A 27,271-nucleotide genomic window follows, 5' to 3' on the forward strand; every position below is an offset into this window, starting at 1 on the left:
GATACCTGGGCCAGGTCGATTAGAAAGGCCTTGATGGCTCAAGTGTTTTAGGGAGCGTCTGACAGTGATGAGGGGTGGTTGTTTGACCGCGGACCCATCACGCACGCAGGCAATGAGGCAGTGATCGCTGAGACTGAGGTGTATTTAGAGGGCGTGTTGGTCAGGATGATATCTAAAGAAGGTGCCCATGGTTACGGATTTAGGGTTGTACCTGGTAGGTTCCTTGATCATTTGTGTGAGATTGAGGGCATCTATCTTAGATTGTAGGGCGGCCGGGGTGTTAAGCATATCTCAGTTTAGGTCACCAACAGTACAAACTCTGAAGATAGATGGGGGGCAATCAATTCACATATGGGGTCCAGGGCACAGCTGGGGGCTGAAGGGGGTCTATAACCAGCGGCGACGGTGAGAGACTTGTTTCTGGAAAGGTGGATTTTTAGAAATAGAAGCTCGAATTGTTTGGGCACGGACCTGGATAGTATGACAGAACTCTGCAGACTATCTCTGCAGTAGATTGCAACTCCGCCCCCTTTGGCAGTTCTATCGTGTTGGAAGATGTTATAATTAGGGATGGAAATTTCAGGATTTTTGGTGGCCTTCCTAAGATTCTGACATGGCTAGGGTTAGCGGAGAGTGCTAAAGCAGTGAATAAAACAACCTTAGCGAGTAGGCTAATTTTAACATGCATGAAACCAAGGCTTTTCGGGTTACAGAAGTCAGCAAGTGAGAGTGCCTGGGGAATTGGAGTGGTGCTGGGGGCTGGAGGGCTTAGGTTAACCTCTATATCACCAGAGGAACAGAGGATGAGTAGGATAAGGGTCATCTAGTGCGTTCAGAACAGAGAGTAAAAGGAGCAGATTTCTGGGTCCGCGGAAGAATAGATTCAAGACATAATGTACAGACAAGGGTATGGTAGGATGTGAGTACAGTGGCGGTAAACCTAGGCATTGAGTGACGATGAGAGAGTTTTTGTCTCCAGTTAAGCCAGGTGAGATCACCGAATGTGTGGGGGGGTGGAACAAAAGGGCTATCTAAGGCATATTGGACAGGGCTAGGGGCTCTACCTGGAAATAAGACAATAATCACTAACCAAAACAGCAATAGACAAGGCATATTGACATTAGGGAGAGACATGTGTAGCTGAGTTATTATAGGGTCCAAAGAGTAACACTAGATGAGTCAGGGAGCCAATTCCGTAGTTGCTACGCTAGGCAAGCTGGAGACACGGCGATTCAGACAACTAGCGTGCCGGGGCTGGCAGATGGGCCTCAGGCGACTTCGCAAAGGAAGTGCCTGTTAAAACCACCTCGGACAGACACCACGTTGGCAGACCAGTCGTGATGAATCGGCGGGGCTCCGTGTCGGCAGTAAAGGGTCCAGGCCAATTGGCAAAAGAGGTATTGTAGCCCAAGAATTGGCTGGTCGATCTCTTTGGATATGGGCCTTGCTCCAGGCTAGCTCAAGGCTAACTGGTGCTTGCTTCGGGACAGAGACGTTAGCCAGTTGGAGCCACTCGGATAGCAGCTAGCTAGCTGTGATGTTCCTGTGTAAAGGTTCAGAGCATGCGGTAGGAATCCGGAGATGTGGTAGAGAAAAAGCAGATATGCTCTGAGTTGATATCGCGCTGTGCAGACTGGCAGGAATTGACCGGGTTGAGGCTGGCTGATGTCCGAGTTAACGGTGAGGACCGCTAGCAGCTGCTAACTGACTACTAGCTTGTAGCTAGTTAGCTGGCTAGCTTCTGAACGGGGTTCTGGTTCTAAACTATAAAAATAGCAGTTCCGTACCTCATTGGGTGAGGCGGGTTGCAGGAAAGTATATTCAGTCCGTAGATGGAAATTGAGATTAAAATATATACAAAATATATATGAAGAAAACGGTATAAACAAGGGACAGGACGGGACAAGACAAAAACACACTTCCGACTGCTATTCCATCTGGGATTCAAGTTACGGGCTCCTGTTCTGTTGTTTTGGGGTCTTTAATCTTAATCAATATTTTTTCCAACTATCTCTTTTCCAGACCCCATCTACCCAGTGCTGAACTTCGCAGGTTGCTACGTGAATGGGGAGATCCTAGCACACGGAGACCACTGGCGTGAGGACGACTGTACGTTCTGCCAGTGTGTGAGTGGTGACTCCCGGTGTGTGGCCGCTGCTTGTGGGCACAGCTGCCTCAACCCAGTGACCGTACCCGGAGAGTGCTGTCCAGTGTGTGAGGGTAAGTGTGTATGCTTGTGTCTGTGTGTGTGTGTGTGTGTGTGTGTGTGTGTGTGTGTGTGTGTGTGTGTGTGTGTGTGTGTGTGTGTGTGTGTGTGTGTGTGTGTGTGTGTGTGTGTGTGTGTGTGTGTGTGTGTGTGTGTGTGTGTGTGTGTGTGTGTGTGTGCGTGTGTGAGGGTAAGGAGAGCACACACCGCCACCTGACATGCCCTATCACCTCAACCTGTCTGTCTCTGTTTGTGTCTGTCTCATTGCCTCTGTCTGGTTGCATCTCCTAGTATGTCTCTACTCAGTTGTTGTCTAATTCTATCTCTCATGCTAGCTGTGCCTGTTTCTATCCCTTTCTCTCTTTTACTTTCTCTCTGTCTAAATTTTTGCCTCTTTCTCTCAGCTTAAGTTTCAGTTTGTCTGCTTCTCTGTCTCTCGCATTTTCTCTCTCTACATTACCCCTGTCTCTCTCTGCCGTTGTGTACTGTACATTTTATGTGTATTTGTCTTTGTATCCATATGGACCTGTCTATGTGTCTGTATGTTTTATCTACTTGGCAGTGCAGTGTGACTCAGTGGACAGACAGGGTCGGTGTCTGTGAGGATTCTAATGAAATCTAGGGAAATCCAGGGAAATCTATTTGAAGCTGAGCAGAATCGCATAATTTCAGTTAGCAGGTGCGTGCCTCGGCTCCTCTACCGCTGGTGCCATACAGCAGCAATCTGCATACAAACGGTGACACACAAATCGTCCCTGGTGTTCTTTTCCCCCAACATTATGCACTGCTTTAGTTTCATCACGCATGTGTATCAGAATACCACATTACCTCCTTTATTCTCATATTGGTTTGGGAAGACCACACTGGGGACTTAGGTTGCTGCTTGTTGCTCGTTTGTCTGGTTAGTGGAAGCAGTGAGCTTAGCGGCTTACAGAATCATAATCTTTTATTAGGCAAGTCTGAATTATGGATTTTTGCAAAGCTATCTGGGGATGTTGTTGTGTTATCTTTCTAAGGCTCTCTCTGGCTTCCTATCACTGATGAGATTACATCTAAGGTTCAAGGGGCTAGTGCAGTGTAGTATGCTGCCGGTTTCTATATCATACACATCCACACAAGCATATATTGGATCGATGGTGTACTGTAGGTGAAGATCTTTGTTGATTATAGTCTCTTTTACCTTTGTAGCCAAGTACCATGTTTGTAATATAGTATAACTCCTTATCTTATGGATACCAGGAACACTATCTATGGACTAAGCACTGTGTCAAATGGCCTTTTACCAAACGTATACAGGTGTATAAAAATGTCTTTAATCATAACCAGTCAAAACTTTGTAGGTGGAAGTCATGATGAAACAAATCTTCAAGAGTCAGCAAATGCTAAAATCAGTGATGAAAGATATGGATACATTGTTTTTGTATTGTTAGGTATTACTGCACTGTTGGAGCTAGCAACACAAGCATTTCCCTGCATCTGCAATAACATCTGCAAATATGTGTACGTGACCAATACACTTTGAATTGATTGTTACAGCTTAGCATTTTTAGCTGTTAAACAATCAACTGTAAGATCTCTATCAGCATTAGCATACTTTTAATAATGTGGCCTTGAATGCTTGACTTACCACACAGTAACTTGAAGGTTAAATCTGCTGTAATAAATAGTATTTGTATTTAGATGAGTTGGACTCTATCATGCAGTCAGTCAGTGGATGGATGATCTGACAGGGACCAACAGGGGACTGAATCTCATATCAGTAATGGGACAGATTAATATTTCAGTTATTATATACAGTGGGGCAAAAAAGTATTTAGTCAGCCACCAATTGTACAAGTTCTCCCACTTAAAAAGAAGAGAGAGGCCTGTAATTTTCATCACAGGTACACTTCAACTATGACAGACAAAATGAGAAAAAAAATCCAGAAAATCACATTGTAGGATTTTTAATTCATTTATTTGCAAATTATGTTGGAAAATAAGTATTTTGTCACCTACAAACAAGCTGTAACGGCTTTCTTCCGTTGAAGGAGAGACGGACCAAAATGCAGCGTGGTTAGTTCGATACATCTTAAATAAAGAAAAACACGAACAATAAAAAAACAACAAACGGAATGTGAAAATCTATACAGCCTATCTGGTGACAACTAACACAGAGACAGGAACAATCACCCACGACAACTCAAAGAATATGGCTGCCTAAATATGGTTCCCAATCAGAGACAACGATAATCACCTGATTCTGATTGAGAACCGCCTCAGGCAGCCATAGACTATGCTAGACACCCCACAAAAACCCCATGACAAAAACAGGCGGGAGGCTCCGACAGCGCAGGAGAGGAGAAAGGCTCTGGCAGCGCTAAACAGGCGGGACGCACTGAAGGCCTGGTGCGTGGTGCTGGTACTGGTGGTACTGGACCGAGGACATGCACAGGAAGCCTGGTGCGGGGAGCTGCCACCGGAGGACTGGTGTGTGGAGGTGGCACTGGATAGACCGGATCGTGCAGGCGCACTGGAGCTCTTGAGCACAGAGCCTGCCCAACCTTACCTGGCTCGATGCCCACTCTAGCCCGGCCAATATGAAGAGCTGGTATGTACTGCACCGGGCTATGCACCCGCACTGGAGACACCGTGCGCTCCATAGCATAACACGGTGCCTGCCCGGTCTCTTTAGCCCCCCGGTAAGCACAGGAAGTTTGCGCAGGTCTCCTACCTGGCGTAGCCATACTCCCTGTGACCCTCCCCCCAATACATTTTTGGGGCTGACTCTCAGGCTTCCATCCGCGTCGCCGTGCTGCCTCTTCATACCAGCGCCTCACCGCTTTTGCCGCCTCCAGTTCTTCTTTGGGGCGTCGATATTCACCAGGCTGTGCCCAGGGTCCTTTTCCGTCCAATATCTCCTCCCAAGTCCAGAAGTCCTGTGATCGCTGCTCCTCACGATAAACAGAGGGAGTTGGCTCAGGTCTGAACCCTGACTCTGCCACACTCTCCCTGAGCCCCCAATACATTTTTGGGGCTGACTTTCGGTCTTCCTTGCCAACCGTGTTCCCTCGTATCATCGGCTCCTCCCTCCGGCTGCCTCTGCTCTCCTACGTGCCTCCACCTGTTCCCATGGGAGGCGATCTCTTCCAGCCAGTATCTCCTCCCAAGTGTAACAACCCTTGCCATCCAAAACGTCTTCGCATGTCCATTCCTCCTTTCGCTGCTTCTGCTGTCGCTGCCTGTCACCACGCTGCTTGGTCCGGGTGTGGTGGGTGATTCGGTAACGGCTTTCTTCCGTTGAAGGAGAGTCGATAACAAGTTCAAACAGGTGCCATTAATACAGGTAACGAGTGGAGGACAGAGGAGCCTCTTAAATAAGAAGTTACAGGTCTGTGAGAGCCAGAAATCTTGCTTGTTTGTAGGTGACCAAATACTTATTTTCCACCATAATTTGGAAATAAATTCATTAAAAATCCTACAATGTGATTTTCTGGAATTTTCTTCTCTCATTTTGTCTGTAATAGTTGAAGTGTACCTATGATGAAAAGTACAGGCCTCTCTCATCTTTTGAAGTGGGAGAACTTGCACAATTGGTGGCTGACTAAATACTTTTTTTGCCCCACTGTATCAGTTCTTCCTCCACTTCTCCCTCCAATTAAACAGACCAATATAAGACTATCAAAGCATTTTAAAACAAAATCAATGACTAACAGGGAATTTAAAATGAGCAACGTAATGCATTACAAGCTCAAACCAGTGGATTTATGGTGAGTTTTGTTTTGTAATCAGGATGCAAAGATCTCCACTTAGGTAGCTAGTTTCACTGGCCTGGGGTCAGTTCCACTCCTGTGTCTGCAATAATGTGGACCTGGGATGGGTGGAGGGAGGGAAGGGAAGGGAGAGAGGAGGGCAGTGATCCATGCCATGTCTTAATGCCTGCAGGTCCCATTGCCTCTACCCCATGGTGAGCACGCTCACCCCTACCACCTTCCATTAATATTTTATGTGCCTGTCTGCCTCTGGAGAAATTATGTGTTTTTTTGACTGACCGAGGCTCACACCTAGAGAGGGAGAGGCAGGTAGGGTCACCATGTTGTCCCCAGTCCTCCCACGCTAACCCAATTGTCACATGCCTGGCCATGCACTTTGAACGGTAATATGAATAATAACAGATCATATGTATTTATGCATTTATAGACCGTATTTTATTTCTGTATTATGTAAAATAGGTGAAATAAGCTCAAAATGGTTCACTCAATACTACTATTTCACAGTAGGCACACTATTTCTGTTGCTGATAATGATTTTTTTGTGTGTTCTGTCCTCATTCAAGCAATATGTTTCCAGGGTTTTTCAGATCAAAGCTGAGATAGATAGGTGGGTGAAGATATTATTTGCTTCCTTGATATGCTCATGCTCACACACATTTACAGCCATTACATTTACTGATAGTAGTTTGTGGAATGGAATCCCTATGGGGCATTATGTTTTTTGTCACTAGGATAGGTTTGGCTTTGATGAATTTCTAATTAAACAATGTTTTAAGGGAGATGGAAAAAATGCATAGAATTGCAAAATGTGATTTCTCCCAAACACCTTCATATTTGTATTCCATTCATGGATGGGATGAGTTTTTGTATTATACTGTAAGATGGGTTTCACCATCTGTGCTATTGGGGATATTGACCATTGTGTCTTGGTGGGGGACGTGAGAGATACTCTGAGAGATATGCTATGATGAAAGGGAGCAGCAGAGTTTAATGCATGCCCTCACATCGTTATCCCTCTCGTGACCTTACTCTGCCTCCTCAACAAAAACTCCTGACATTGGTGATATGTAGCAGGCTACCCTTAATAGAGACCTCACTGGTTAGGACCTCAACCTTATTTCACTGCCATCTAGAATCATCTGAGAAACAATGAATGGGATTGCCTCATCTATTTACCATATCAAATATTATTACAATGGTTTTTTGATTTACACCAATGTAGTCACCAACTTGCAGTGTGGGGGTTTGTGACATGCAGTCGTTGACTGTTAGAGCCCATCAGCTTTAAACCTGAGGCTGGGTCAGTCAGTGTGAGCTGTGGGTCTGGGCCTCTGTGTGTACTGGGTCTGAGCCTCTGTGTGTACTGGGTCTGGACCTCTGTGTGTACTGGATCTGGACCTCTGTGTGTACTGGATCTGGACCTCTGTGTGTACTGGGTCTGAGCCTCTGTGTGTTCTGGGTCTGGACCTCTGTGTGTACTGGGTCTGGGCCTCTGTGTGTACTGGGTCTGGGCCTCTGGGAAGACCAGGTAAACAAAAGCCAGGTCCTGCCACTGTCACCCCTGACCTTGTCCCTCCCAGCCAGTAGACACACACACACACACACACACACACACCCCTGCCCTTGTCCCAGTGGCCCCAGGGGCACGTCCTTGTGCTCCCTGCAGCTTAATTTAGCTCCTCCTCAGTCAGGCCAGCTCTTTATGCATTTTTATTTCATAATTATTATTTGTTAGGAGAGGTGGTTTCCTCAATGTGACACTCTGTCAGGGTGGGTATTGTACCAGATGCGCTATGTGAAATTAAGCAAATGAAGGCTGTCATATTAGGATGAAGCCTTCTGGAAGCCTCTGCGATACTTAATGCTGCATAACTTATAGCGGAATCCCACCTCAACAGGTGTGTGTGTGTTTTCTCACTGTTTGTGTGTATAGTCTTTTGCCATGCCTCTGCTACTATAGCCACTAGGCTGTTTTCAGCCCGCCCACCAATTGTTTGTTATTAGGGATACCTTGTTTTAGCCCTAGTTTTTAGCTAGTTAATGAAATCAGAGAGAGAGAGTGCTCATTTATAAATCATAACATCGAAAAGTCCTGAAATAAATGAATGGAGGTGTTCGTCAGAGACAAATAACATTGAAAAGAAAGCGGATGGGGAAAAAATGTTTTTATAATGTTGTTACTTTTATCTGCTGGTGCTTAATTAAATTTGCAACTCCAGAATAATTGGTACTGCGTTGTTTTCAGAAAGACCTTGTCACGCCTTGGTCTTAGTATTTTGTGTTTCCGTTAATTATTTGGTCAGGCCAGGGTGTGACATGGGTTTATGTTGTTGTATTTCGTATTGGGGTTTTGTAGTTATTGGGATTGCGGCTGATTAGGGGTGTTGCATAGGCTTGGCTGCCTGAGGCGGTTCTCAATCAGAGTCAGGTGATTCTCGTTGTCTCTGATTGGGAACCGTATTTAGGTAGCCTGGGTTTCACTTTGTATTTCGTGGGTGATTGTTCCTGTCTCTGTGTAGTTTCACCAGATAGGCTGTAATTAGGTTTCACGTTCCGTTTTGTTGTTTTGTATTTGTATCAGTTATTTCATGTAACGCGATTCATTCGTTAAAGACATGAGTAACCACCACGCTGCATTTCGGTCCGACTCTCTTTCAACAAACGAAGAACGCCGTTACAGACCTACTCTCCCTCCCTACCTGGCCATTTTGTGTTTACCAGTAATTAAGTGACCCCAAATTGTCAGCAACAATTTTGTTTTGCCTATGTTTAATGACATGTTTCTCTATATAGGCTGCTATCTATTTACTTTTAAATGGTTTCGAATAGATTGAGCATTGTTATTATTAGCATTATCAGTATGTTTTATTTCTACAACTGATGTTGTGCATCATTTCATTCATAGTCTCTGGTGATGGACTACCCAGCAAACCAAAATTGGTTCTGTGAACGTTCCCAGAACATTCATTAGGTTGTCCCAAAAGTTCTAAAAACAAAAAATACTGTCCAGTTGTGGTGATGATACTACCATTTTTGTATAAAATATTAAACTGATGTTGCAAGAATGTTCCCAGAACACATTTTGTTATTACATTACCTAGAAACCTAATAAGAACCTTAGGGGAATGTTCTGTGGGGGTTGTTACAGATTTACATTTTAGTCATTTAGCAGAAGCTCTTATCCAGAGCGACTTACATCTTAAGGTGCATTCATCAAGGAAAACTCCACCCAAAAACAATATTTTGGTATTTGTTTCATTAGCACATTGTTACTTAATATAGTCCCAAAATGTTTTTCATGTCAGCAATCCGTTTTCAAGATATATAACTTGAAGAGGTAGGGTTTCAGATGTTTTCGGAAGATTGGCAGGAACTCTGCTGTCCTAGCTTCAGGGGGAAGCTGGTTCCACCATTGGGGTGCCAGGGCAGAGAAGAGCTTGGACTGGGTTGAGTGTAGGAGTGGGGTAACATGGGAAATCTTGGGAAGGTTGAACACCAGGCGGGCTGCAGCCTTCTGGATAAGTTGCAGGGTTTAGATGCCACAAGCGAGTACCCGAGCCAACAGCGAGTTTCAGTAGTCCAGATGGGAGATGACAAGTGCCTGGATTAGGACCTTCACCGCTTCCTGTGTGAGGTAGGATTGTACTCTTAGGATGTTGTAGAGCATGAACCTGCAGGAGAAAGTCACAGGTTTGATGCAGAAAAGAACAGGGTCTTGTCCAGGATCACACCAAGGTTCTTTGCACTCTTGGAGGGGGACACCGTGGAGAGAGGGTTTGGAGCGGGCAGGCCTTCCCTGGGATGAAGAGTAGCTCCAGCTTATCAAGGTTGATCTTGAGTTGGTGATTTTTGGGGGTATTTTATTATTTTATAGGGATCCCCATTAGCTGTTACAACATCCAAGCTGAGATATCTGCCAGACATGCAGAGATGTGTCGCCACCTGGGTGTCAGAAGGGGGGAAGGAGAAAAGTAGTTGAGTGTCACCCGCATAGCAATGATAGGAGAGACCATTTGAGGATATAACAGACACTAGTGACTTGGTGTAGAGAGAGAAGAGGAGAGGGCCTTGAACCGATGCGCTGGAGGGAAAGTACATGGTGCAGACACAGATCCTCTCCATGTCACCTGGTAGAAGTGGCCTGCCAGGTAGGATGCAATCCAAGAGTGTGCAGAGCCTGAGACGCCCTGAGAGGGTAGAAAGGAGGATCTGATGGTTCAGTGTCGAAGGCAGCGGATAGATCTAGGAGGATAAGAACAGAGGAGAGAGAGTCAGATTTGGCAGTGCGGAGGGCCTTCCTGACACAGAGAAGAGCAGTCTCGGTTGAGTGACCTGTCCTGATTAGGGTCAGGAAGATTGTTCTGAGAGAGATAGCGAGAGAATTGGTCAGAGACAGCACGCTCAAGTTTTTGGGGAAAAAAATTGAAAAGGGATACAGGTCTGTAGTTTTTGACGTCAGAGGAGTTGAGGGTTTCTTGAGGAGGGGAGCAACTCGGGACATTTTGAAGTCAGATGGGACACAGCCAGTGGTCAGGGATGAGTTGATGAGGGAAGTGAGGAATGGGAGAAGGTCTCCAGAGATGGTGTGGAGAAGAGAGGAGGGGATCAGGTCGAGTGGGCAGGTTGTCGGGAAGCCGAACCTCACCAGTGGCCGGACCTCACAGTATTTCATCTGGAGAGAGAGGGCAGAAAGGTAGTTAATAAGTGTGAGTGGGACCAGTGGACTCAATTGGCTGGGTGAATGAGGAGTGGATGTCATCAATCTTCTTTTCAAAGTGCTTGACAAAGATGTCCGCAGAGAGGAAGGAAGGAGGGGGTGGAAGATTGAGGAGGGAGAGGAAGGTGGAAAGAGTTTCCTAGGGTTAGAGGCAGAAGCTTGAAATGTAGAGTGATATAAAGTGGCTTTAGCAGCAGATTCAGAGGAAGAGGTGGAGAGGAGGTAGTGAAAGGATGAAAGGTCCCCCGGAAGTTTGGTTTTCCTCCATTTTTGCTCAGCTGCCCGCAGCCCTATTCTGTAAGCTCGCAATGAGTCGCTCAGTCACGGAGCAGAAGGGGAGTGTCTAGCCAGCCGGGAGTAAAGGGGATGCGGAAAGGGAGGAGAGTTGGGTCAAAGATGGCAAAATCAGGAGACAGGACGGAGAAAGATTTATCAGAAGGGACAGATGATAGAACAGAAGAGGAGAGAAGAGTGGGAGAGAATCTACTCACTACTGTAAGTAGCTCTCGATAAGATCATCCGCTTACTTACTAAAATGTAAAAATGTAAATGAGAGAGAGAGTGAAGATTGCAATGGCACATGACAAACTGGGTATGCGCTGAGTGGCGAGGGTTGGAAGAGAGGGAGACGGGAATGTTCCCATGTAACAGTACAATTTTAAACCGTCCCCTCGCCCATACCCGGGCGCGAACCAGGGACCTTCTGCACACAACGACAACAGTCACCCTCGAAGCATCGTTACCCATCGCTCCACAAAAGCCGCGGCCCTTGCAGAGCAAGGGGAACTACTACTTCAAGGTCTCAGAGCAAGTGACGTAACCGATTGAAACGCTATTTAGCGCACACCGCTAACTAAGCTAGCCGTTTCACATCCGTTACACTCACCCCCCTTTTGACCTTCCTCCTTTTTCTGCAGCAACCAGTAATCCGGGTCAACAGCATCAATGTAACAGTTCAACTATTACGTCCGTCCCCTCGCCCATACCCGGGCGCGAACCAGGGACCTTCTGCACACATCAACAACAGTCACCCATGAAGCATCGTTACCCATCGCTCCACAAAAGCCGCGGCCCTTGCAGAGCAAGGGGAACTACTACTTCAAGGTCTCAGAGCAAGTGACGTAACCGATTGAAACGCTATTTAGCGCACACCGCTAACTAAGCTAGCCGTTTCACATCCGTTACACCCAGTTTGCTGGGTAGACTGTCCAGTGCACATGTGATTTGGTTCTGGGTTCTGAGATGAAGAAAAAGCAGTTACTCACTCGTGTCTACTCTAACCTTGACTGTCCTCCCTGTAACTCTTCCTGGCCACCTCCTCCCCACCTCCACCTGTCGTCCTCCTACCTCCTCCTGGCCACCTCCTCCCACCTCCTTTCTCCTGTCCTCCTCCCCACTCCCTTCTCCTGTCCTCCTCCCCACTCCCTTCTCCTGTCATCCTTCCCACTCCCTCCTCCTGTCCACCTCCCCACCTCTCTTTTCCTGTCCTCCTCCACACCTAACTTATCCTGTCCTCCTCCCCACCTCTCTTTTCCTGTTCTCCACACCTAACTTCTCCTGTCGTCCTCCACACCTCTCTTCCCTTGTCCTACACCTCCTATGATCCTCTCCTCCCTACCTCCTCCTGTCCTATTCCTAACATTTGTCCCATGTCCTCCTCCCCACTCATTCTTTGACTTCCTGGTCTGGTCTCCTCTACAACCCTTGTACAACCCTCGTCATATTTATAATCACAGCACAGCACTGGTCCTGGCCCTCTGCTCAGCAGAGAGAAGATCCATACAGCAGAGTAGCAGCCAACCAGGCAGTGTGACAGGCATCAGGGAGGAACATGTCAAAGCTGTCATAACTAAACCTTGTGCTGGTGTCCATGACTGTGAAATTTGGTGAGCTAGCACCCTACAATATGATATTAAATGTTGTACAATCTTTACATGGATTGGATGAAATGTAGACACTTCATTTTAAGAGATACACTGAACAAAAATATAAACGAATCATGCAACAATTTCAACAATTTTACTGAGTTACAGTTCATTAAAACCTCTTAAGGTTACCCCTTACTTTTTCGAACATTCTGTTAAAAATCGCGCAACATTTCAGCGTCCTGCTACTCATGCCAGGAATATAGTATATGCATATGATTAGAATGTGTGGATAGAAAACACTCTGACGTTTCTAAAACTGGTTAAATCACGGCTGTGACTATAACATAACGTGTGTTTCATCGAAAAGCGCAAGAAAAACTGATCACCGAAAACTGGAAAAATTATCAATGCGCCACTTGCATGTATTGTCTATAGGAAAGCAAATTTCATGGGGCTGAGATTGCAAGTCCTACAGCTTCCACACGATGTCGCCAGTCTTGTCAATTGCCTGGGCTTTGTTTCTTGGTCAAACGAGTAAGAGAGAGCCCATTCCTTCCGGTCTCCGACAGGATGTTTTGGAGGATACATTTTCGACCATGATTTCAAGACGTGGAGCTATTGAATACACATCGCCCCGTGATCAATTTGATAGATTATTAACGTTTACTAATACCTAAAGTTGGATTACAAAAGTATTTCGAAGTGTTTTGTGAAAGTTTATCGTCTACTTTTTTAATTTAAAAAAATGACGTTGCGTTTTAAAACTGTGTTTTTTCCTGGATCACACACTTTTCATAGATCGATATTTAGGGTATATATTGGACCGATTTAATCGAAAAAAAAGACCCAATAGTGATGTTTATGGGACATCTAGGAGTGCCAACAAAGAAGCTCGTCAAAGGTAATTAATTTTTTAATATTTTATTTCTGTGTTTTGTGTAGCGCCGGCTATGCTAATTATTTTGTTTACGTCCCCTTCAGGTATTTTGGGGTGTTGCATGCTATCAGATAATAGCTTCTCATGCTTTCGCCGAAAAGCATTTTAAAAATCTGACTTGTTGGCTGGATTCACAACGAGTGTAGCTTTAATTCAGTACCCTGCATGTGTGTTTTAATGAACGTTTGAGTTTTAACGAGTGCTATTAGCATTTAGCGTAGCGCATGTGTCTGTTTCGAAAAAATGTCTTGGAGAGAGCTCGACCAAAACATCCGGTCGGAGATAGCCAATGTTCAGTTGTTCCAAAAAGATTATTTGTGTAGGAGAAATCGCTCCGTTTTGTTCATCACGTTTGGCTAAGAAAAGAAAACGAAAATTCAGTCATTACAACGACAAACTTTTTTCCAAATTAACTCCATAATATCGACAGAAACACGGCAAACGTTGTTTAGAATCATCCTCAAGGTGTTTTTCACATATCTATTCGATGATAAATCATTTCTGGCAGTTGGGTTTCTCCTCGGAAGCAAATGGAAAAATACACGCAGCTGGAGATTTCGCAATAATTGCGACGGAGGACACCAAGCGAGCACCTGGTAGATGTAATGTAAAATGGTCAATCTTCCAATGATATGCCTACAAATACGTCACAATGCTGCAGACACCTTGGGGAAACGACAGAAAGTGTAAGCTCATTCCCTGGCGCATTCACAGCCATATAAGGAGACATTGGAACACAGCTTGGAACACAGCGCCTTCAAAATCCTTCAAAATCTGGGGCATTTCCTGTTTGAAATTTAATCTTGGTGTCGCCTGTAGCATCAGTTCTGTGGCACTCACAGATAATATCTTTGCAGTTTAGGTTTCCAAAGCTGTCAATTATATGCATAGTCAAGCATCTTTTCGTGACAAAATATCTTGTTTAAAACGAGAATGTTTTTTTATCCAAAAATTAAAAGTGCGCCCCCATATCGAAGAAGTTAAAGAAGTCTCGAGGTATTGCTCGCCTGAGGTAAAATACCCCATGATAAGCTACAGACCGGGGCCTGGTGCCCCTGCACATTGACTCTGTAAAGGTAGCCCCAGTATAAAGAATTGCTATTGTTATTTTACTGCTGCTCTTTAATTATTTGTTACTTTTATTTCTTCTTTTTTTCTTATCTGCATTGTTGGTTAATTAAGAGCTTGTAAGTAAGCATTTCACTGTAAGGTGTTGTATTCAGCTTATGTGACAACTACAATTTGATTTTATTTAGACCGCAATATCTACCAAGAGAGTTCTCATTCATATTATTCGTAGCCATCTATTTACCGCCATAAACTGATGCTGGCAATAAGACCGCACTCAACGAGCTGTATTTGGCCATAAGCAAACAAGAAAATGCTCCTAGTGGCCGGGACTTTAATGCAGACAAACTTAAATCCGTTTCACCTCATTTCTACCAGCATATCACATGTGCAACCAGGGGAGAAAAAAAATCTAGGCCTCCTTTACTCCACATACAGAGAAGCATACAAGTCTCTCCCTCACCCTCCATTTGGCAAATCTGACCATAATTGAATCCTCCTGATTCCTGCTTACAAGCAAAAACTAAAGCATGAAGTACCAGTGACTCGCTCAATACAGAAGTGGTCAGATAACATGGATGCTATGCTACAGGATAGTTTTTTAGCACAGACTGAAATATGTTCCGGGATTCATCCAATGGCATTGAGGAGTACACCACCTCAGTCAACGGCTTCATCAATAAGTGCATCGACGATATCGTCCCCACGGTGACATACATTTCCCAACCAAAAGCCATGGATTACAGGCAATATCCACACCAAGCTAAAGGCTAGAGCTGCTGCTTTTAAGGGGTGGTACACTTATTCTGGACGCTTTTAAGAAATCCTGCTATGCCCTCAGATGAACCATCAAACAGGCAAAGCATCATACAGGACTAAGACTGAATCCTTCTACACTGGCGCTGACGCTCGTAGGATGTGGCAGGGCTTGAAAACTATTACGGACTACAAAGGGAAACGCGAGCCTGCCAGGTGAGCTAAATGGCTTTTATGCTCGCTTCGAGGCAAGCAACACGGAAACATGCATGAGAGCACCAGCTGTACTGGACGACTGTGTGATCATGCTCTCCGTAGCCGATGTGAGCAAGACCTTTAAACAGGTCAACATTCACAAAGCCGCGGGGCCAGATGGATTACCAGAATGTGTACTCAAAGCATGCACAGACCAACTGGCATTTTCAACCTCTCCCTGACCGAGTCTGTAATACCTACTTGTTTCAAGCAGACCACCATAGTCTCTAGTGCCCAAGAAAGCGAAGGAAACCTGCCTAAATGATTACCGCCCCGTAGCACTCACGTCAGTAAGTGCTTTGAAAGGTTGGTCATGGCTCACATCAACACCATCATGGGAAACCCTAGACCCACTCCAAATTGGCATACCGCCCCAACAGATGACGTAATCTCAATCGCAGTCCACACGGCGCTTTCCCACCTGTACAAAAGGAACACCTATGTGAGAATGCTGTTCATTGACTACAGCTCAGTGTTCAACACCATAGTGCCCACAAAGCTCATCACTAAGCTAAGGACCCTGGGACTAAACACCTCCCTTTGCAACTGGATCGAGGACTTCCTGACGGGCTGCCCCCAGATGGTGAGGGTAGGCAACAAACATCTGCCACGCTGATCTTCAACACTGGGGTCCCTCGGGGGTGCGTGCTTAGTCCCCTTCTGTACTCCCTGTTCACCCACGACTGCGTGGCCAAGCATGACTCCAACACCATCATTAAGTTTGCTGACAACACAACAGCAGTATGCCTCATCACCAACATCGATAAGACAGCCTGTAAGGAGAAGGTCAGAGACCTGGCAGTGTGGTGCCAGGACAACAACCTCTCCCTCAATGTGAGCAAGACAAAGGAGCTGATCGTGGACTATAGGAAAAGGAGGACCCAACAGGCCCCCCCATTAACAACGACGGGGCTGTAGTGGAACGGGTTGAGAGTTTCAAGTTCCTTAGTTCGTTGGTGATGTGGACACTATCATGGTCCAAACACACCAAGACAGTTATGAAGAGGGCACGACAACACCTTTTACCCCTCAGGAAACTGAAAACATTTGGCATGGGTCCCCAGATTCTTCAAAAGTTTTACAGCTGCACCATCGAGAGCATCCTGACTGGTTGCATCACCACCTGGTATGGCAACTGCTCGGCATCAGTTATTGCTGAAAGAGCTCTGATATGTTAGAAGACTGTCACTGTAAATTTATGGAAGGGGGTGAGAACCATGAGCCACCTAGGTTTTGTATTGAAGTCAATGTACCCAGAGGGGGACGGAAGATAGCTTACATCCGGCTACAACATAGTGCTACCCTACAGAGTGCTGTTGAGGCTACTGTAGACCTTCATTGCCAAACAGTGTCTTTTAATCAATTGATTGGTGACAGTGTATTCGGAATGTATTCAGACCCCTTTACTTTGTCCACATTTTGTTATGTTACAGCGTTCTTCTAAAATGGATTAAAATGTTTTTTCCCCTAATCAATCTACACACAAAACCTCATAATGACAAAGGAAAAACGGGTTGTTTTTGACATTGTATAAAAAATAAAAATTAGGGGGAAAAAACGATTTAAACCATTTTAGAATAAGGCTGTAACGTAACAAAATGTGTGAAAAGTCAAGGGGTCTGAATACTTTCCGAATACACTTTCACCAAATGTTTGATTAAAACACACTGTTTTGCAATCAAGGTCTACAGTAGCCTCAACAGGACTTTATATATGTAATTTTTGGGGGTGGGGGGGCAATTGATCCGATGGCCAGTTGCCCATCCCTGCATTAGATGGAGGAGTCAAGTCACAGAGGGTAGGTTGGTCCTGCCGTTATAATGGGCATTGATTATTGCTCTCTGATATTACCCACATTAATGGAAGGTATTGAGGGTTTGCAGAGAAATTGCTTTTGACTCTGATGACTCCTATGAGTATATTTGTGTTGAGGGTGTGTGTGCGTGCGTTTTCATGTGTGTGTGTGCGCGTCATATGTGTGTGTTGAGTGAAGTTCCTCATTTGTCAGTGACTCACCTCCAGAGTGGTTTGTGTGATTTCTGTTCCTACAGAGCCCACCTACATTACTATGGCACCCCCTGCCTGTCAGTCACTAGAGAACTGCTCCCTGTCAGAGAAGCACTGCTTATACGGCTTCCAACTGGACATGAACGGCTGTCGTACCTGCCACTGCAAAACACGTTAGTACTGGGCCATAATCATTAGGGAACACAGTGGAATACGTTTTAAAACGTTTTCCAATGTAAAACGAAAATGAGTGTTTCTTATTGGACAAGTCCAGGTAGTGACCTCCCTGGTCTAGTCTGACGTCTCAGTCAGTCAAGCATATTATGAAAAAGATGTATATTTTTTCTTCTGGACAGTTTGGTTTATATAGTGTAGAAAACTCACCATGGGCCAATGACATTGAGACATTGTTCTCTGGTGTTCTCTCTCACTGTCCTTAATGTCTGACTCTCGATATGAATATACCTGTCTGTGCCGTTATCAGACGCGGACCAAAGGCACTCAGAGGGCACACTGAGACATCCTGAAAGGGCTTTTAAAAACAAATATGTTTTTGGTTTGTGTTCCTGCCTGTTAGAATATGATATGCTGCAAAGGGCATTATCATAAGTTATGACTTATGACTTTCAATAAAAATAATAATTTGGAGTGTATGCACCTCTAATCCATTGCCACAGGTCATAAAATAATAATTGGGCTTTTATAATTGCATTGTAGTTTTGGCCATATATTGAGCAGAGAAGGCTGGTGGTGGGAACTATAGGATGACATGCTCACTGTAATGGCTGGAATGGAATAAATGGAAACCACATTTTTGACTCTGTTCCAAAGATCCATTCCAGCCATTACAATGTGTCCTACTACAACTCCTCCCACCCCACCAGCCTCCTCTGATAATGATGTCTGATGTGTCTATGTCCTTCCTACAGGAGAAGAGCTGTGCAGTGCCCTGATCTCTGTCTGTACCCTGAAGTGTCCCTTCGGCCTGCAGACAGATGCCCACGGCTGTGACGTGTGTCAGTGTCGCCCTAGGCCCAAGAAGTGCAAGGCTGTGGTCTGTGACAAGGCCTGCCCCTTTGGATTCATGTGAGAAAGCACTTCTCTTTCTCCCTTGCTCCCTCCTTCTCTGCCCTACCTCATTCCCTCGCTCCATCCATCCATCCATCCATCCCTCGCTCTGTATATTGCTACCTCCCTACCTCCCCCTTCTCCCCCCTCCCTTTTCCTCTGTCATTCTATCCCTCCCTTTCCCCTTTCTTCCTTTCCTCCCTCCCTCTTCCCTTTCTTCCTTTCCTAACTCCCTCTCCCAGTCTTACGGACACACTACCCACTCAGACACACTTAAAAGCCAAAATGCCGATTCCCAGCTCATGCAATTATCATTTACTTTAAACTCTAGCACTCCACGCTTTGAAATATGAAGCGATTTCAAATCTGCATCGTTTCAGAATAAATGAGCCCTACTTTGCCAGTCACTTTCAGACGTTAAAAAGCAGTAGAACTTCACAGAGACAGCTAGACAGATGGCCAATTGAAATTGAAATCGCGGCTCCTTCAAACCTATGTCACAAATTACCACAGTTACCTGCTTTGCCTGTTATGCTTAAGTGAGTTTTGCTCGTAAACTGACAAAATGATCCCTTTTTCCTTCTCCATAACTCATTTTGGCTAAACAGGCGCTGCATGTAGAGTTGACAGTTTAATTAGCTCCACCCAGGTTACTGATTGGGTTTGCTGCTTGTGTTGCTGTTGCGCGTTGTAAAGGATGGCCTCTGATAGTGAAACTGAAACTTTTAGCTTCCGGCCACTAGTACCATGCTTGTAAGCTCATTGCATCCCTCCCCGAACACTCTGATTGCCATTTACACAGAAATACATCAGGAAAGCAATGTATTACAGCTTTCACTAGGGAATGTTGTCTGCTGGTTAACAAGATATGAACACAGGCCTGGCACAAACGCCAACAAACACACAAATACACACAAACACACACAGATATAGCTAGATAGATCGCAATAATGGGTGATTTGAAAAGTCATAGTCAGTCGATCAATAATATAATAATACATTTAGAATTTGTTTTATTTTTTATCTTTAATTTACAATCTGTAGAAACTATGAGAATAGAAAGGTTCAGAAATGTTGTGAAGCATCACAGCACAGTTAAAAAATATATGGCAAATAGAAATCCAATATGGATGGGTGTTAAGAGATAGATGGGAGGAGTTGAATGGAGCTGAAGGGTGGGACTAATAACAACAAGATAACAAATGTAACATATACTGTGTCTGTAAAATGTATAAAGGTTCAGAACCTTTGTGAAACAGCACAGTTCAAAATATATGGCAAATAGAAATCCAACTGGATGGACATCAGAAATAGATGGGAGAGGTTGAGGGTAGAGGAAGGACTTAAAACAAACCAAATATAACTATTGTCAAATAGACTGTGTCCGTCAAATGTATATAGTGTGTATAAGCTGGAAGTAGAAGCCTAAGTGTTGCTGTTCATTAGTTTACTCCAATTAGGGGAGGGGTGGTAGGGTTCCGTGGTGGAAAACGTACCCAATTGTCATACTTGAGTAAAAGTAAACATAGAAAATGACTCAGTAAGTCAGCCAGTAAAATACTATTTGAGTAAAAGTATAAAAGTATTTGGTTTTAAATATACTTAAGTATCGAAAGTAAAAGTAAAATAATTGATCTTTTCAAATTCCTTATATTAAACCAGACTGCACAATGTTCTCTTTTTTTATTGACGGATCGCCAAGGGCCCGCTCGGAAAGACTCGGAAACACTCGGAAACACTCGGAAACACTCAGACATACAGTCATTTACAACAACGAATGTGTGTTTCATGATTCCGCCAGATCAAAGGCAGTAGCGATGACCAGGGATGTTGTCTTGAACAGTGTGTGAATTGGACCGTTTTCCTGTCAAAATGGAACGAGTACTTTTGGGTGTCAGGGAAAATGTATGGAGTAAAAAGTATATTTATTTTCTTTAGGAATGTAGTAAAAGTTGGCAAGTATATAATTAGTGAAGTACAGAAACCCTTAAATATTTAAGTAGTACTTTAAAGTATTTTTACTTAATTACTTTACACAACTGGTAGGGTTAGCGGTAGGGTTAGCAGGTGTCATCGTGGCAAAGGGAGGCTACTTTGAAGAATCTCAAATATAAAATATATTTTGATTTGTTTAACACTTTTTTGGTTACAACATGATTCCATATGTGTTATTTCATAGTGTTGATGTCTTCACTATTATTCTACAATGTAGAAAATAGTAACAATAAAGAAGAATCCTTGAATGAGTAGGTGTGTCCAAACTTTTGACTGGTACTGTATATATTTACAAAAAATATTTATAAAAAAATATATATGGGGGATTGGAAATTATGCAGACAATTACTTTGATGGAAGCTACAATCTATCTGCAATATTAAAGCTGACCCCCCCAATAAATAAATACACGCACACACTTATAACGCCTAGGCTTGCTGTGCATAAACAAAAGCTTTCCTAGAGCAGTACAGTACTGTATAAGAATGGACAATTGCAGCACATGCCCAACTGGCATACCACCTTCTGATTAGTTTGAAATGAACCATAACCGAAACAATATGAAATGACTCAATCTCAGGTGATGAGCTTGTTAATAGATCATTTACCCCCACATCAGCGCAACTTATTTATTACATTAACAAGAGTTGGAGAAGCAGATGATATCTGTCAGTGGTTCAGAATGATTCAGGCTCTTTCACTCCCAGTCAACTCATGAGCTCATAGTACAACTTTCTTACACAAAATATAAAGTTGTTTAATGCCATTGCTTTATAGACAAAAAAAGTAGCGGGCTTCTGTAAAATAAATGTAAGAATGACGGATTCCCACTTTAATGGCTGCTGATCCAGTTCCTTGTAGTAATAGTAATACACGTTCTCTTTCATAGAGCGGCTAGCAGCTTTTTCTATTGGACTCTGGGGAGGCCAGTCCTGCTGCACAATAATCCATCTGCCCTGTATTTTAACTGTGTTGTGGACCAACCAGCCGGCCGGCCTGCTAGGGATTATTATGACAGAATAGTTATGGATATGACAGAGATTAAAACGCTCAAGCAGCAGGCAGTCTTCCTATCTTAACCTAAACTCTCACTCGTCAACTGTCTGTCACATAAAGCTGTTACTCCACTGGTCTGGCTGCATTGAACCGACGGTTCTCGCTCTCTCTTTCTCTCCCTCTCTTTCTCTCTCCTTTCTCACAAATGAGTATTCATGGGGTGAATGGTTGCATCTAAGATTCTAATTTTAGATATCTATTATGCCCTATCAAAGATATACCTTACCCCTATGTTTTCGAGCAGCAAAGTGTATGGTTTGAATAATTCAACAGGCCGCGTTCTTCTCTCCATGAAGACACTATTGATGTTCCCCACAACTGAAATGGCCCCTGATAGATCCTTATCACCAAACCAAATGAAGATTGCACATGGCTATTTTTTCTCGCTCCTATTGTTCATGAGATAAGAGAGTGAGGAAGAGAGGGAAGAGGGGGAGGATGGCAGAAAGAGAGGGAGGGAGGAAGTGGAGGATAGAGGAGGGGAGGATAGAGGGATATAGGAGGGGAGGATGGAAGGATAGAGGGGGAGAGGATGGAGGGATAGGATGGGAGGATGGAAAGATAGAGGGGAGGATAGAGGGATAGAGGAGGGGAGGATAGAGGGATAGAGGAGGGATAGGTTGGAAGGATAGAGGAGGGATATGATGGAAGGATAGAGGAGGGGAGGATGAAGGGATAGAGGAGGGGAGGATGGAGGGATAAAGGAGGTGAGGATGGAAGGATAGAGGAGGGGAGGATAGAGGGATAGAGGAGGGGAGGTGATAAGGATAGAGGCAGAACTGGATGGGATAGGGATGGGATATGTCTCTCTCTCTCTCTCTCTCTCTCTCTCTCTCTCTCTCTCTCTCTCTCTCTCTCTCTCTCTCTCTCTCTCTCTCTCTCTCTCTCTCTCTCTCTCTCTCTCTCTCTCTCTCTCTCTCTCTCTCTCTCTCTCTCTCTCTCTCTCTCTCTCTCTCTCTCTCTCTCTCTCTCTCTCTCTCTCTCTCTCTCTCTCTCTCTCTCTCTCTCTCTCTCTCTCTCTCTCTCTCTCTCTCTCTCTCTCTCTCTGTCTCTCTCTCTCTCTCTCTCTGTCTCTCACTCTCTCACTCTCTCTCTCTCACTCTCTCTCTCTCTCTCTCTCTCTCTCTCTCTCTCTCTCTCTCTCTCTCTCTCTCATGCACTTATCTCTGTCCTTGTTTTAACTGATGATGCTGGTGCTGCTTGTCATTGGCACCTGGCTGGAATGTATCCACTGCCTGTCTCTGCTATACAAAGATTTGTTTGGCAGTTTGCTATGTATTTACCTTTCTGTGCAATGACTAAAACCATGTCAACCTAATGAAACAGATGCTACGGCAAGCAAACACAATGTTGTTTGTAACTAAAGCATGTCACACAAACAAACACAAAGGCAAACTAAAATCTCATGGACATCATCTGTAATCAGTGCTATTGTGTTATGGAACAAGGTGAGAGATGAAACTATCATAGCCTAATATTCTTACTTTCACTATAGACTCACTGTTGCGCTTCTGTAGCTTGCATCATTTTATTTTTGCACAATTGTTGTCATTACAATTTTCAATGACACGGTATTGTGGCCTGTTTATTGAATTGCAATAGTTGTGATTTGGTATCTTTTTTTCCGAAGGCTGAAGTACAATGTATGAGAGTTTGTGGTCGTGCATGCCAATTCATTTGGTTTTGGCACTAAACATTTTGTTTGCAGCTCCACACTAATTGCTCTTCTATTCATGCATTTGTTGTTTAAAAGTATAACTACAAAGTGATCACTAATGAGTATGATTTATACTAAAGTTAAGCTAAAGACATGTAAATGCTTACTTTATTTGTCCTTGTAGGCTAATTGTAGAGGGGTCCTTCATGTATTCCCGTCAGAGATTGTTACAGGCAAACTAAATGGCGTTCAAGAGCTCAATGTTGCAACTGTGTTGTGGTTCATGCCAACCTGTTAATTCTCCCAGGGGAGTTTTGAAATTTGAAATTGCACAGTATGTTCCATGATGAAATGCATTATGGGTAATATGTATTCTTCAACCCCTAATTTCCTGTTTTGGACACACAGTGGAAGGTCCGGTTATACTGTAGGCCTACTAGCCGCAGATCATGCAAATTGCTATCAGGCATTATTGAGGCCTGGGTTAGATAAGTGCAGTGACATATGTTGCTCTTTGTCCTGTTTATTAAGCACTTTTGTCCCCTGTTTATTCTCTACCTTGTTAAAAATAAAGCCCAAACCTGAGGCAGAAATAATATTGTTTTTCCTCACTGCAACACCCACCGCTATGGACATTTTGGCCACCCTCACGGCTTTGATCCATAAGCAGCGATGCTTCACCTAGACACATTAGCTTCGTCCAGAGTGGCTCGTCATGTGGTTGCTAGCAAGTCGACAGCATGCTAGGTATCAACAGCCAAACCAGTAGGGGCTGGAAGCTATAGTGAGCTACGATTGGTCAATATTAAGCCATGATATTGCTGATTATTTGCATAAAGTTAATCTTTCCCCAGTTTATAGTTGTCAGCGATTGGGTGCAGAGTGAAAGCGGAGTCAGGCGCAGGACACAGGTATAGAGTATTCCAACTGAGTTTACTCAAAGAATAAAGCAAAATTCCAAATAGGAACATACAACACAACTCTAACACAACCACTAACGACATGAACAATCACGGACAGAACAGAAATGAATGTCAGATTGTTAAATAGGGAATGTAATGAGGGAATGTAAAACAGGTGTGTGTGTAATCAGACAAAACAAAACGAAACAGAAAAATAGATCGGTAGTGACTAGAAAGCCGGTGACATCGACCGCCGAACACCACCCGAACAAGGAGAAGGGCCGACTTCGGCGGAAGTCGTGACAATGGTACCAGTCAAAAGTTTGGACACACCTACTCATTCTAGGATTTTTCTTTATTTTACTATTTTCTACATTGTATAATACAAACTAGTAAAGACATCAGAACTATGAAATAACCTATATGGAATCATGTAGTAGTTTTGATGTTTTCACTATTATTCTACAATGTAGAAAGATGTAAAAAATAAAGAAAAATCCTTGAATGAGTAGGTGTGTCCTGTTCATGCTCCCACGCCATGTTCGCGTCGCCCAATGCTCGACTGCCCACTTCACCTCTCCTCACTTTTCTTCTATTGAAAATGTATGAACCTTTATCGTTTCATCGCCCGACATCATCCATAATGGACATGGGCTATCCATTTGAGATACTTTGGCGTAAACTGTATAAATTAGGGCCTATATTTTCTAAACTTATGAAGACCTGATCTTAACCTCTCTCTCTTTCTCTCTCACCCTCTATATATTTCTCTCTCTCCCTCTCTACCCCATCAGAAAGAACAAGCATGGTTGTGATATCTGTCGCTGTAAGAAGTGTCCAGAGTTACCTTGTGACAAAGCCTGTCCAATGGGCTTCCAGCAGGACAAGCTGGGCTGTCTGAAGTGCCAGTGCAGAGGTGAGTGCCATCTATTGATAACCTTTGATGCCTATGCATTCATAATTTAGAGACGGCTGATAATACCTTTTTCTCAAACTCTCTCCTCGCTTTCACTGTCAGACTTGGAGAACCACTAATGTTTTAACTATTGTTCTATCAATGTTTTACTGTTTCTAACTATTACACCAATAGAGGGTTCCCTGGTTAGTCTCTTGCTGCCAGACTTGTTCTGAAGAAACCTGGAACGGCTATAAATCATTTCGATTTGCTTATTAAGCAACCCAGACGGCATGATTTTCTTGTTTTTTTAATTTACGGATAGCCAGGGGCATACTTCGACAGTCAGACATCATTTACAAACGAAGCATTTGTGTTTAGTGTCAGTAGGGATGACCAGGGATATTCTCTTGATAAGTGTGTGAATTAGACAATTTTCCTGTTCTGCTAAGCATTCAAAATGTAACTGGTACTTTTGGATGTCAGGAAAAATGTATGGAGTAAAAAGTACATTATTTTCTTTAGGAATGTAGTGGAGTAAAAGTAAAAGTTGTCGAAAATATAAATAGTAAAGTAAAGTACAGATACCCTAAAACACTACTTAAGTAGTACTTTAAAGTATTTTTACTTAATTACTTTACGCCTCTGCCTAAAAGGCACCCTAACAAAAATGTACGCTTCCAGTATAAACTAATGTATGTCATTTATTATACAAGAGACAAAATGTACAAATTCTACAACACCAAATTGACTCAATAATCCATGTTTTCTGGGAATGTGATGAAGTCCCAAATTTATTGGCAGAGCTAGAAAGTTATCCATCAGAAGTATTACAATGTAAACTTACTTTTAATCCATCTGTCTGCATATTTCAAGACATGGCATATGGGGGTGTAGTGAGATACCCAACAGGCTGGACGATTCTCTTCTCATCACTTATCTTGAAAAAACGTATACTAAAAACTTGGAAATCAATCAATCTGCCATCGTTAACAGAATGGAAAATCAAATTATTTATAATTTAAATATTGGAATAGCATGTGTGACAGAGAAAAACAAATTGGTACAATTTGAGGCCAACAGTAATGTGGCCAACAGTAATGCAGGCACTAGGGATGGGGGTGTGGGCATGTGGGATGTAGTCGTTGTTTGTGTGCGTCTGTAAGTTGTTGTTCGTATGTATACATTTGTATCTGGTGTAAAAAATGCAAATAAATAAATAAAATAAAAGGCACCCTATTCCGTATATATTGTACTACTTTTGTAGTAGTGTATTATATAGGGAATAGGGTGCCATTTGGTGTTTTTGACCCCACCTGTTGGTACCTCCAGAGGGCAGGCTGGGGTCATCTCCTCCACACAGATATATTATTGATGCTCCTCTTGTGTTCTACTGTGATTCACGCTAAATAATTAAATCGTTGTGAAAAATGTATGAATGAGCACTGAAAACTTTTTAATCTGTCTCCCTTTTGAATTTGTGAAATTTGGCATCCACCCAGAATAGCTCAGTGTCTCAGACAGGAGTTTAATCAAGGTGTTTTTTTTCTCTCCCTGGTATTGATCTGGTCTTGGTTGGACCATGCTCAGAAAAGCCAGTCAGTGATTGGTCCGCCAAACACTGTTCTTTATGGGTTATGGTAGTTGTATCTCTAAAACCTTTCCTCTCTCCTCTGTCCCTCTTCCAGACCAGAACTCCTCGTCAGTGGCCCCGTTAGTGAAGAAGGGTTCCTGTCTGTCCATGGATGGAAGACGGCACGAGAACGAAGAGAACTGGCATGATGGCTGCCGGGATTGCTACTGCCACAGCGGCAGGGAGATGTGTGCCCTCATCTCATGCCCTGTGCCATCCTGCGACAGCCCTGCCATACGGTCCGGACAGTGCTGTCCATCCTGCCCAGGTAGAAAACCTTAAACAAACAAATTAAATATGGGGAAAAAACGGTGCACTGGTAGTAGGCTATTCTTAGATAGGCTAGTTGTTGTTTTAGATGATTTCAGGTTTACACACCATTTTCCCATCCTCCTCATTGTTTCATATAATAGATAATGTTGATAATGCATTACACACTAATGAAAAAGCTGTTTCCAATATGTTTCACCCTTGAACCTATGCTCTCTCTTCCGTCCGC

General features: G+C 43.7%; 1 protein-coding gene across 1 annotated transcript in view; it reads left to right on the plus strand.

Annotated features, from left to right (window-relative positions):
• The window catches only part of LOC118368148 (cysteine-rich motor neuron 1 protein-like), a 192,957-nt gene that overhangs the window by 142,617 nt on the left and 23,069 nt on the right, over nt 1–27,271 (plus strand). Inside the window, exons 7-11 of the mRNA XM_035751968.2 lie at nt 2,023–2,220; nt 17,611–17,739; nt 18,496–18,652; nt 25,039–25,160; nt 26,828–27,040. Coding sequence (XP_035607861.1) covers nt 2,023–2,220; nt 17,611–17,739; nt 18,496–18,652; nt 25,039–25,160; nt 26,828–27,040 — 819 coding nt within the window. The remainder of the gene's footprint in view (nt 1–2,022; nt 2,221–17,610; nt 17,740–18,495; nt 18,653–25,038; nt 25,161–26,827; nt 27,041–27,271) is intronic.

Source organism: Oncorhynchus keta, chromosome 35, assembly GCF_023373465.1.
Source record: "Oncorhynchus keta strain PuntledgeMale-10-30-2019 chromosome 35, Oket_V2, whole genome shotgun sequence".
Classification (NCBI taxonomy): Eukaryota; Metazoa; Chordata; class Actinopteri; order Salmoniformes; family Salmonidae; genus Oncorhynchus; species Oncorhynchus keta.